The sequence below is a fragment of the Anopheles darlingi genome, chromosome 3 (genome assembly GCF_943734745.1).
Source record: "Anopheles darlingi chromosome 3, idAnoDarlMG_H_01, whole genome shotgun sequence".
Classification (NCBI taxonomy): Eukaryota; Metazoa; Arthropoda; class Insecta; order Diptera; family Culicidae; genus Anopheles; species Anopheles darlingi.
The window spans coordinates 8188967-8201466 of NC_064875.1; the positions used below are offsets into that span (position 1 = coordinate 8188967).

Below are 12500 nucleotides of genomic sequence, written 5' to 3' on the forward strand. Positions count from 1 at the left end.
TTTTCGCCCAGCTCGGACAGCATGTTCTGAAGCGTCGTCGCTTCCGGACTGCTGTTGCTGTTGATGGATGAGGAGGATCCGCTAGTGGTGCCGCTGCCAGATGGCGGTGGTGGTGGTGCCGTCTGTTTACGCTTCTTGACAACGACCTGCGGTGAGTAGAGTACGGGGCGCTGGGAGCAGCCAACACGACGTCTTCCAGCTCCGGAAGCTACCGCGGCTGCCGTTGTAGCCTGCTGATACAGCTGCTGCTCGTAGTAATCAAGCCGACCATAATGGAAGTCCTTACGTTCGGTGCTGTTACAGCTTCGTCGCTTCCGTACGGCTTTGCTTTCCTTCAGTACCTTAGCTTCCTCGTGCGTCACGAGACCGAACAGCCGCAGGTAGGGTGGTTGGCCTAGCTCAAAGATGCTGAGCGGTGTCGGAACGGGTGGTTCACTTTCAATGGCCGGTAACTCTCCGATCGACGAACGTGGATCCGACGAATCACCCGACGAAGGCGTCGAACAGCGAGAGTTCGGTGAGGAACCGCTAGATGTTACTGTTCCGGTGGAGGGGTGTTTAGCGAGTTTAACACCGGGTGCGAAAGTCGCCCTAGAACGCTTCTTCCCTTTTTGCTGGTTGAGAGCGGGTAGCGCACCAGTGAATACTCCACTCTGTACCGTCGTCTTTAAGGATGACTCGACGATCGCATTGCTGCTATTGGTCTGTCTGGTTTTGTTTAACGCTTGCAGCAGATTGGTACGACCACGGCGATAGGCTGCCGTGGTGGGTGGTGGTGGTGCCTCGTTCGATGAATCGTTGGTGGCAACCCATAGCTCCTGCTGCTGCTGCTGCTGCTCCTGATCCTGATCTTCCTCATCGTCTTCCTCGATGTCATGTGGCTCTTCCTTCACAGTAGGTTTCATCACTTTATCATTTGCGGCAAGATGCAGTAGCCCTCCCTCCTTGGCGATCTTCGGTGGACGACCACGGAACCCTGGCTTCCAAGCTTTACCCGGCAATGGCCATTGTGGTTGTTGCTGTTGCTCTTCGATGATTATTTCCGGCTCCACCTTGATCTGCATTTCTGTAAATTCCTCCTTCGCATCTACATCTTGTTGTACCTCAATCGGAGGCTTACCAATGTTGGCAAATGCACGGCGTTCCTTCGGCGCTAGCCGAGCGGCAACGGTGCTAGATGGTGCTTCGACCCTTGCATCAGTCGATTTCGATTCCGCCGTTGGCGGTTTCAATAGCGAGCGCGAGGAAGCGACCAGCAGTGGCTGTGGGCCCCGCTTTCGCGTTTGATTTTTCAGCGAACGAGATTGCGGTGTCCGATCAATGCACTCCTCGTTGTACATATTCAGTATCGCTTCGATGCTAAAAGACAAGTCACAAAAAGCGGCGTAAGTTACGACCGTCACTGGCATGAGAGGCGTGTGCGGTGGATTACCTGTAATGTTCGGCGATTTCGGCCACATTGCGGCGCAAGGTGAGACCGGGCGGTGGATTGAATTGTACGCTACATGTCTCGTAATACCGTTGGAACGTGTGCGACACATACCCGTCCGCTAGCTCGTTCGGAATTTCGATGCTACGCGACACTAGTATGAAATGCTGGAATTCTCGCAACTTTTCCGTCAATTCCGTCACTATTTTCTCCTGCTCCTTGCCGATACTACGGATTTCGTCTTCCAAATCGATTAGATATTGTTTTGCTTGGACCGCCTATATAGGACCGACAGGATAGGAGACATAAGGATTTCAAAAGCATATTCCAACTGTTGCCGTTGTTCCGTGGCGTGTTTTGTGACAAAGAAAAAAAAACATGCCAAAGAGATAGTGTCCCCCCGAGGACACAGTAATCTGCATACACACAAACATGAGTGTGCCAGAAATGGCTCACGCACTTACCTTCTTCGCGGGTAGCTTATCGATTTGGTACGCTACAACCTGTGGGGGCGGAAAAAGTAGGAAGTGTTTGAATTAGTGGAACGATGAACGTACTCGCGCGTTATCACATCCGGCAGTGACCGTCCGGCCAACGGTGATGTTACCTGGTGCAGTTTCACGAAATCGCGCAATGCACGCTGGCAGTAGACGAGTGAGGATTGGGTTGCTTCCGAGATCGAGAACAGCTGCATAATGCCCCATTGTTGTCTCTTGCGTTGTATTCTTAAAGAATCCGTTTTCGTCGGAGCTACCGCCGCCACCGTCGATGGTCCTGCCTCTGCTGCTGACTGCGCTACTTGGATCCTTTGGCCGAGCTCCGTCGTCGCTTGCTCCGTTTTATTGATCTGCATTTCGCCCGTTACGCACCCTTTTCCGCAATTTCGTAATCCGCAGCACTAGTTCCGTTTTTCCTCGGTGGGGGGTAATTGCAGGATTGCGATTCACAGAAATACAGCACGCACAAACGCACTTGGGTGTCTTTCGCGCTTTTCCTGATTTTTGAAAGGACGACAACGCGCCGAAGGCCCGTGATTCGTTCGAAATGGGACGCACATACACACGCACGCAGGAACACACACATGAAGCGGGCTGCCGCCATTGACAGCAACTGTCAGGCGCGTGGTCTGGAAATAATTTGAGTTGGCCATGTGATTCTGGAATTTGTTGCGTCCGTTTCACTCCTTACGGTTGGTCTTGGTATAAATATAACATTTATTTGCATTCTGATTCTCTTTACACATGTACACAATATGGGGCGAGTGCCCAGTCAGCGAATAAGCGCCGATATGATTGGCAGTAACCCGGCAAAACTGATGAAGAACAGTTAGTAACAGTAGTGAGCTAACATACGAAGCAGGATATCGTAATTACTGCGCGACCATAAGCCGTTGGTCCGTAATGTCGTAATGATCGATTTGATGAATTGCAGTTTACCTAGCGAACCTAATTAATAGCTACTTAGTAGAGGAGCAAAAACAAAAGAACAAAGATTGCGAAAACCTTGTATAAAAAATAATTTTCTAAAAAGTGAAGCAAAAACATCCACCACATGACTGCCCACCGTGCGAGAGTTAAGAGTGCGAACGAACGGATCGGAAGAATGGTCTTCCTCTTTGCTTCGTTCTTCTCGCTTAATTACACTTAATGCGCCTAATGAACAAAACCCATAGCCCCTTCCCCAGCCCTCCGCTGTGCCTCTTCCTGAGTTTAATCGATCGAAGCGATTGCGATCGTTTTTAGAACATCATTTTGAGCGTCGATAGCAGATGCAGCGAGACGATACCACGGTAGAGGTAGTAGAGGTTCAGCTTCAGAATGGACCACTGTTCTCGCAGGCAGATGCCCAATTTACTCCAGGTGGATGGCGCAATCAGGTACTCCTGGCTGCCGATGCTTTTGACGCAACACTTGGACATCACCCAAAACGCGGTCATGCGATTTTGGGTACGCAGTGTCGTCTCGATGCCTCGTATCAGATCGTTCGTCTTCAGCACCAGCAGCATCTGCCGGTCCACCTTCTCGAGCACGTCCGAGATGTGGGGCAGCACCAGTTTGCCTTCGTTTTGAATCATTTCCTTCTGTAATGGCGAGTAAACAGATTCCACGCATTAGTACCATCCCTGATCACGACCACAGATTCGCTAGCTTACCTCCGCATCGTCCTGTTTCACCTTATCCACACCGTGGATGACCGAGTTCCAGGGCCGCCCGGTGACCATGCACGCGAACAAACCCCACATCGAACCCTCGACACCGAGCGCCTGGGCGTACCGCTTCATACCGAGCTGATCGACGCGCAGTATACTCAACCATAGCTGCGAGTAGTTATAGCGGAACTTCTCCGTTAGCTCCGCATACAGACCATGATCGAGTAGCACGATCTCGGTGCCGCTTTCGCCCCTCCGCACCAAGATGTTACCCGGATGCGGATCGCTGTGCACGAATCCCTTCAGAAAGATCATGTTCGAGTACAGCTGACCGATCTTGTTGGCAATATCGTACGGATCGAGCCGTTCGCGCTGAATGTACTCGAGATCGTTCACCTGGCCACCCTTGGTGTACTCCATCATTAGCACACGGGACGTCGTGTACTCCCAGATGACGCCCGGTATCTTCAACCACCGATAGTGGCGAAACATTTCGCGCACTTTCTCCGCGTTGCGACCCTCGTGGGCAAAGTCGAGTTCGACCGGTAAATTGCGCTTCGATTCGTCCACCAACCACTGGAACTTAAAGTCCGGGAACGTCCAGGCCACCAGTTTCACCAGCACTTCCATCGTTTTAATGTCCACGGTCGAGTTGCCCTTCACGTACGGGTGCTGGACCTTCACCGCTACCTCACGGCCATCTTTTAGCGTCGCTCGATGAACCTGTGCCAGCGAGGCCGTACCGAGTGGTTCCGGATCAAACGATTCAAACAGCTCGTCCGGTTCGATGCGCAGATCCTGTCGTATTACGCGGTACAGATCTTCGACCGGATTCTGGGGTGCATTGCTGTGCAGCACCTTCATCGTGTTAACATACTCCGGTGGCAGCAGGTACTCGAGGGCACCGATATGTTGGCCAACCTTTATGTAAACGCCACGGTTTGTGCGGCACAGTTCAAGCAACCTTTCGGCCGCTAATCGATGTGTTTCACTTTTCAGCTTCACATACTCGGCCGCCTTCTTGTCTGGCCACTTGCGACTGTACAGGTTGGCCTGATAGGTGCGGGCAATATCGAATACGGTCGCTCCGGCTCGCGCTAACCGCACTATCCCGACCGAGTTAAGATCGTAATCGTTTGCGTGCAGACTGAGGCCCGTACCCAGCACGGCACTCCCGGCGATACCATACTTTAGGGCACGCCGAAAGGACATTTTCCCGTTGCAGGCGCAGACCGATGAAGATCACTGAAGAGAAAAGAAAATTCGATTTATCACTCCGCAGTCCAGTCGTGCCTGCTGTTTGTCTCCGACACGGTGGTGGCGCGTGTGCGTGACAGGAATTTGGAGAAAGTTGGCCGAGGATGAGCAACAGCAGCAGGCGATGACGAAACTCGGATACCATACGGTTGGCGGGCGTAGTCAATTTTGAATGGCCAGTGGTCAGTAGTACTTACGTAAATCGTCGTCACAGCTAGCTGGAGCCCACCCCTACCCAGAACCCGTGCTCGGCGTTCGTTATCGTTCGATTCTCGATGCTTCTCTTCCCAAACTGCTGCTGCTGGTTCCGTTGGGAGTTGTTCGCGCCTCGCACGCACGTGAAAGCGTATTAGCGATGGTGCGGGTGGGGGAAGCTCGTCTTCGCTCTCGTCGTGTCGACCCCGTTTTGGGTGTTGGGTGGTGGGTGGGGGATTGTTGTCTTTGCGCATCCAGCGAGCCATCGAGTAGTCCCCCGGCGAGAAACGTCATCCAGGACGATTGACGGCTGCTGCTGACACCACGAAGAAGAAGAAGAAAAAGAAGAAGCAGGAGCGTGTTGCTGTTTTGTGCTGTGTTGTCCGCGGTTGGAAAAACGGAGAAAATTTGTGAAACGGACACTTTTTGCCAACGTGTAACACCGCCCCACGACCCATTGTGGTCATCCCGTGTTCCGGTTTGTGTTTGTACAGGTCCAGGTCCCCCTCCGTCCGTCCGTCCACCCCCCTCCGGTGGTCCGCGTAAGTTTACGATCCGCGTTCTGCTACGGGAGGAGATCACCGGGGTGGCACCAGAGACAACATCGACTGGTTCGTCGCGATCTGTGAAGTAGGCGACGATTCGTTGTTACCACGGCCTACTGTGAATTCATGGTTGACACTCGAGTTTGGATTGTGGCTGAGCTCGTGTGGCCACACGACGGCGGATGCTGCCTCGGCGGATGCTGCCTCGGCGGATCTTGCCGGATTTGTTTGTTTACGTGCTAAAGAGGCCGCGCGCGCGCCTCTGTATGTGGTTGTATGTTTGTGCTTGTGTACACTGTTGATTCACCGTAAATAGGACGATCGCGGTGCAAGAAGTCCGTCCTGTCCCACATCATCTCCTTCAGGCCGGCCATTCATCATCATGCAGCGGATTGCACCGGTAACGATAACACCATTCGTCCTACTACGACTGTGATCGGGAAAAACGCATCGGATCGGAACGGAACCACCCCTGAACCCCCGGAGGAGCTGCAGATCTTTACGCTCTCCGCTGCTGCTGTTCGTGTCCAACCTGCAGCGTCGTCATCGTCCTCATCGTTGCCACCCCGAAAAAGCATGGCTAGCACGGCGGCCGAGGGTAGCTCCAAAGAAAAGATACGGAAAGGTGAGTGAAAGTTTGTGAAAAACTCGCATAAATCCGTTCGGGCGGTGTGGACTCCTCCTCCTCCTCCGCTCCAATGATGCAGCACCTTGGACTCATGTTAAATACCCGAGTGGAGAGTTTGTTTGTGGAAGATGCAGAGACCACCTCAATGATGACCTCAATCATGTCCACTTGAGCCTAGAGCTAATTGTGCATTTGGGTTGCGATCATACCATATGATTGCATTTGCATGCCAGAGTCGAATGACCGCCGACTGAAGACACTAATGAGCCGTGTCCGGAAATGAAAAACGGAGAAAGTACAATCCATCGTTGGTGGACGGGGATTTGCAATAGATGAGTTAAATTTGTCTGCTGGCTTTTGGAGCTGCTGCGTCGATCTGCGTTAGTCCGACGTGGAACGACGTACCGTTGACGAGGACGATGGCTGATAAGCTGAACCAATAAATTTGTTACATTCGCGCAAGTGTCACCATCCCCACCGTTGCCCCGTTGTTGGGGTGTGCTATCGTGTGCTTGAAGGTGCTGTTATCTTGTACAGCTAGTCGCAGTTATGAGTGAGGAGTTACAAACCAACTGGCACCAGGGGGAACCGGTGTGGGAAGGCCATGATGTCGTATCAGTAGTACACATGCTGCTGGTGCAGTCATTGAAAAGACGCATTATATTTAATAGAAACTCAAGTGGTGGTTTATGATAATTACAACAACGAGATTAGCTTCTGGTTATTTATGGGAGTGTTATTGACATAACACAACAATAGAGACTAGAACATAGAAGTAGAATTCACAAGAGATGAACATAGGAGTTCAAATACGAAGACACAAACATAGAAGTTCAAAGAGACGAAGACGAAGACACGATTCGAGAAGCTCGATTTCTATAATATGCAGTGATGGACAGATAAAATGGACAAATCGTTGAAATATATGTTTAAATTTCTGTAGATGATACTTTTTTTCAATAAAACATTTTTAAAATAGGCATAGTATCATCATCATCTGATGTTCTTTTGTAAATCAAACGCTTACCAGAAGCACGATATGTACGAGAAGATCAATAGAACTGACAGAGCATGTGAGAGATGAAAAAAAGGACAACAATCTATTGTAAGATCATAAAAGAGGCATCTATCTTTGGGTACTCTTCAAGACCTACTACTTCTTAAGATCAACATATTAAGAAACTCTAACTTTATCGACATTGTTTAAGCGAGAATTCGAGCATACGAAGGTCTAGGATTAATTTCGTTATTCGAAGGTCTAGGATTATTACTCAATCAATCATTTAAAAGCCAGTTGGTGCCGGGCTGGTCGTTCTGCAGGGCGTAAATTTTGTGCGCCAAACACAGCCCTAGGATGAACTGTCTGGTTCATCCGGCGGCCGTAACGCACGAGTTGGCGGCGTGTAACGGCTTAGCTCCTCCCGAAGCGTTACGCGAAGACAGGGGGCAACCTTGCTCGTGTGCCAGCACGCAACCAGCAGTAGTAGTGTGTGGTTCGTGTGATCTCTCGAACGAACGAGTTGCTCGTCGTGGCCACGGCGAGTCGTCGCACGCTCTCTCTGTCTGCGGTGGCGCACAATCATTCCAGCAGCGTGGACCACAGCACACTACAGTGGCCGTCGTCGATCTCGCGTCGCGTGATAATCAAATGATCGACCGTCGTCGTTGGCGGTGGCGTGTCGCGAATTCTCACTCTCGCCGCGCAGTATAGCGCGCAAAACGGATCGTACGACTTGCGGGTGTGGACGCGCTTTCGCTGTCTCCAGCAGCGTGCTCGATTGATGCTGGAAAGTTTGTGAGTGTTGAACGTGGCGTGGTGCGACGTGTTGTAACATCCAACTACCCATCACTGGGACTGATCGTCGTTGGTTCTAGCGCCAGTTCCGTCGTGTCGTGGCCCATTCCATTTGTCCCCGGCAAATCCGTTAGTGTGTGTTCACCCACCGTCACCCCTCCGGTCTAACCGTAGGTGTCAATCGTGCGCATCGTGCGTTGTGCATGCGTGTTCCTGTGTGTGTGTTTTTTGTGCCAATACCCCATGAATGTACAAGGCCACCCCTTCAGTCATCTCCTTTATCTTCTTGCTATCAGAATGGTTTTCCTTGTTTTCCTGTGTTGCGATAGATCACGATCACGCGGCGGCGACATCGTCGTCGTCGGCGGATCATCAACGGAAACACACGACGAGGCGCGTTGCGTATTTCCTGTTGCTACCTGGAGTCGGGGGGGTCGTGATGTCAATATCTGCACAACACACGCACTCACACACCCCTCCTCACTCATTCGGCTACCCATTTACCCTGTCTCGAATGACGGACTCTCTCCCGCGCGCTATATTGTGTAATCGATTTGGGCGCCGATTTTGCGGCCAACCGCACCAAGTCCATCCATGCCGCTGGCGGTGCGCATATGACGGCGCTAGGCGCGCTTCCTTGTTGTTATGCGCGCAAAAATACCTGCCGCCCTGGCCCTGGTCAGGTCACACCCACCACCAACACCATTCCATCTCACCTCGGCCGGGGCGTCTTGGTTTATGTTAACATTAGGCCGGTGGCGTGACCAGAGCGTGGTGTGTCACTGTAACCCACTCACACGACCATAGACCAGCACGCCAGCACGCCACATTCCTTACGCATTTCTCTTGCGAATCCCCGCATCGCGTGAAATGGAGCGTGTTGTGAGACAATCGTGTATGAGTGTCTCTGTGCGATGTGTCGAGGGCCGGTTGGCCGGTTGAGGGTCGAATCGATCATCACTTGTTCCATCTCCTAAGCCAACTAGCACACCAGCGACCGAGGTTCGATTCGATTTGAAGTGAAACGAAATGGAAAGGATGCGCCGCGATCGGTGAGGGACACACCCGTTTCGAGGTGTGCACAGAAAGTGGCGCTCGTTGATATATGATATGCTACTGTAGATCGATTATTGGTAGATCAGCAGAAGAGAAGAAGAAGAAGAAAACCGATGGGCAAAACAAAACCGTCTCCTCTTCTTGTGATCACCTTTGTTAGTGAACCGGTTTACCGGTACCGGTCAGGGCCTTGTGATCACCGCCATCATCATCGAGATCGTCACTGACCCTTTTGGCCGGAAGCAACGTTTGCGATGCTTCGGAGGCAATGGCCATCATCAATGTCAACTAGACCGCACTTGCGCACGGTATAGTGTGCTGCAATCTAGGCCACTAGAATCGCTAGAATCGTGCACTGCGTCCGGACGGCACGGAATATCCGGTTCAGACAAACTGGTCCGCACCTGAGACGCACGAAAACCTTAAGGTACTTAAGGTGCTCTTGCATGTCCGCGTACGGTACACGCGACCAGAAGACCGCAGAAACTGCCCAGGCGGAAGTAGCGACTAAGCACCGCCTGCCTCTCGAACCTTGACATCGAGGCCGGGACACCGGAGTAAGCGGATAACAGCGGATCGACTGCTCTCTGCCGATATATCCAGTGAGGTGCGATCAATGTGGCAATAATAATAAGCACGATAGCAGGGCAGCCGCTCACGAACGCAATCGGAGATTGCATCAACGCACTCATGCCACTACGCCCCCCTTTTTCCTTTATCTGTTAGCATTGTTGTCGGTTTTCATGTTGTACTGTGGTACCGAGAGCTGGAGGGAGGGCTGCTTGGTGGCCATTTGCCATTTTTGGTTGTTGTTGTTTTTGTTTTGGTCAGTAGTTGCTACATCTCGGCGCATCGGCGTGTGGCAGCCGCATGTGACGTTGTGTCTTTTTGGAAGGCAAAAGTTATCGAACCGTGTGCCGCCGTGTTTGTATCATAAATGCCCGCCCTGAAGGTGAAGTGAGCGCGGCCGCCAAGAGCCGTAGCCTCGGGGACCCCGCAAGCAAAGGAGGGGTGATCAACGGCGTGCAACGGAGAGCGTTCGTGTTGAGATATTCCGTCTGTTGTTAGCATGGCGGCTCTGGGAGATATGATGGTGTTGGCATTATTAGATAAGATCGGCAGACGCGTGTAACGCATTCGTCATTCTCCGTGATCCTTGAACCTAGTAACGCAACGTAACGGCGTTGTCGTGATCTAGTCGTCATAGCGACACTCTAGTAAGCCACATCGCCGGACGTATGACTGGTTGCTATCTAGTAAGCCATGTCGTTGAGTCTTCAAGTGACACACACACACACACACACCAAGCGCGCTATGCTATGGGCACACATCGATCCAAAGGTTGAATTTCTAGTGTACAAATCCATTGCGGCCATGCTCGAGATAGCGCTGGCGCCTAGTCGCAATGTCTGCTGTTGCTGCTGCTGCTGATGCCATAATCGCCGCCGAGGGAACCTTCTCGGTGGCTCGGTTTGTGAAGACCAGAAGCCAAGAGTGATTGTACGTCTACGTTTACGTACTCATCAGGAGAAGCGCGAAGCACTGCATGGCGCGCACGATGCCTGCTAGTGATTCGCACATTTTCGGCGAAAGGAAGGTTATCAAAGCGACACGGAGAAGAGAGTAAAAAAGGGAAAAAGTTGGCCATAAACATTGCCTCGTTTGTGGCCCCAGCCAGCCGACGCCTCGGCGAACACACACAGTTTGTGCTCCGTTCGGTGGTGGTGCCATATTTGTTTGTCTTGTCTCGTCACTTTTTTTTGCCATTTTGTGTTCCGCCATGTTTAATAAAAACCGGAGCCTCACCACCATTGGCGGTGACGTCATCACCAGAGGGTGCTGCTACAAACAGCGGGGGATGGTTTGGCGAACCTCAGGTGTTCTGCAAAGAAGGTTACACAGCGGTTTGAAGCTTTGTGTTATAGCCCCCCAGTAAGAAGCAGCAAGAAGTGTACTTCGTGGATCTAAGAGAGGTTTGACCCCTTTTTCTGTCCCTCCCCCCCCCCCCCCCCCCCATGGCAACAATAGGCAGCGTAAAGAGTGCAAAACCCATGAAGTGAGCCGGTCGAGGTTGTTTAGCGCATTGCGCGCGGTTTGAGCCAGCAGGTTGAACCCCGGTTGACTCTGATTTCCATTTCAACTCCGACGACGACGACGGGTCTCGAGTCCGCACAAAAAGTGTTATGAAAATGAACCTCGAGTAATGAGCGAGCGTGTGCCTCGCTCGCATGTGTGTCTGTTTACACCGCGCGCAGTGGTTCGCGAGGTGTGCGAAAGAATTTAGTGCCGGCAGTTGAAGCCCCTCGGTTAGTTGAATATCTTTACATTAATGTATGCTAAGCATACACAGTAGCACCTCCCCTTATCTTTGAGGCATCAAGAACTTTGGTTTCGATTTTGATTCGACTTTTGGTCGACGTAAAACGCGCAAAACGACGAGTAAAGACGGTGAAAAAAGCGGTACCGACATTTTGAGTGTGTTGTATTTACGTCACGAAAATGGTAGCCAAAACAAATCGATCACCATCAGATCAGCACACCGCCCGCCGCATGGTTGATCGTAAATCGGTGTGTTCCGATGATTCGCCGATGTTTAGCACGCGAGGATACTCAACGTGTGCGTGGTGGTATGAACCAGAACCTCACTGATGGTGATTGATTTTGGCCATCATCCAACCGGCTGGTGAAATCCAGCTATAGAAGATATTCCGCGCAACGCGTGCGTCAACAACAACGCGGCGGCCTCGGATGATCGTGTGATCTGACGCACATTTTGTGCTGGTTGTTTGATGATAATCTGTAGTTTGTTTCCAATTGCCTTGATATAAGAAAGCCACCTTCCTGGTGTCCACCATTTTGGTGATCCCTTGGCGAATCTGCTGATAACTCCACATACCTGAAGCAGTGCTCTATGGATTATCAGCCTTTACTTGGCTTGCGAACTTGCATGATTGTGCATTCAATTAGACCACGCACCAGGGTTCCATGATCCTTTAATCCTCCGATAAGAACCGATCAACATCAGACGTCGTAGATTGTTTGTTTCCTCCCTCAACGGTACCTTGGTTTCCAGGGGTGGCCGTTACACCTGGCCATGGTTTGGCGTCTTCTATATCTGGGAGATCACTTTTACCCTCGAATAGCATTTGTAAATAAATTTCCCCTTGACATAAGCGCCAAATCGGGAGCCAGGTGCGTCATCAAAAGCAGCTATTGCTATTGAATGCCAATTGATTGTGTACAGATTGTGCCGCGCATCCTTGCCATCCCATTCTGATCATCCATTGTGATTCAACCATCCGTGGCCAACTACCATCCATGCCGATTCCATAATTTGAAGTGCTGACAGCAATGCTAATTGCTGCTACTGATGATGATGATCACGATAGCGATGATGGGTCTGTTGCTGCTAATGACGCATGTTGTTGAGTGCGAGAAGTGTACCT

General features: G+C 51.4%; 3 protein-coding genes across 7 annotated transcripts in view; 1 reads left to right on the top strand and 2 right to left on the bottom strand.

Annotated features, from left to right (window-relative positions):
- LOC125953652 (uncharacterized) overlaps positions 1-2467 on the bottom strand; it is a 3174-nt gene extending 707 nt beyond the window's left edge. The window contains exons 1-4 of the mRNA XM_049683352.1: positions 2037-2467; positions 1894-1932; positions 1433-1707; positions 1-1359 (exon numbers count right to left, since the gene is read on the bottom strand). The exon at positions 1-1359 is cut by the window's left edge and continues 707 nt beyond it. Of these exons, the coding sequence (XP_049539309.1) occupies positions 1-1359; positions 1433-1707; positions 1894-1932; positions 2037-2282 (1919 nt within the window). The 5' untranslated portion in view covers positions 2283-2467. The remainder of the gene's footprint in view (positions 1360-1432; positions 1708-1893; positions 1933-2036) is intronic.
- Positions 2468-2627: 160 nt separating this feature from the next.
- On the bottom strand, positions 2628-5386 carry LOC125953656 (aarF domain-containing kinase 1). Its single transcript, XM_049683362.1, has 3 exons — positions 5033-5386; positions 3582-4823; positions 2628-3509 (listed from the first exon to the last, which is right to left on the bottom strand). Exons 2-3 carry the CDS (start codon positions 4788-4790, stop codon positions 3168-3170), a joined length of 1551 nt encoding a protein of 516 aa, XP_049539319.1. The 5' UTR covers positions 4791-4823; positions 5033-5386; the 3' UTR covers positions 2628-3167.
- A 48-nt stretch (positions 5387-5434) lies between these two features.
- Positions 5435-12500, top strand: part of LOC125953653 (pantothenate kinase 3) — a 13166-nt gene continuing 6100 nt past the window's right edge. Inside the window, exon 1 of one of the 5 annotated variants that reach the window (XM_049683358.1) lies at positions 5435-6200. In XM_049683358.1, the coding sequence (XP_049539315.1) occupies positions 6152-6200 (49 nt within the window). In that variant the 5' untranslated portion in view covers positions 5435-6151. Of the gene's footprint in view, positions 6201-7766; positions 8248-12500 lie in introns of those variants that run through there. The other 4 variants (XM_049683357.1, XM_049683353.1, XM_049683355.1 and 1 more) reach the window with 4 other exon arrangements.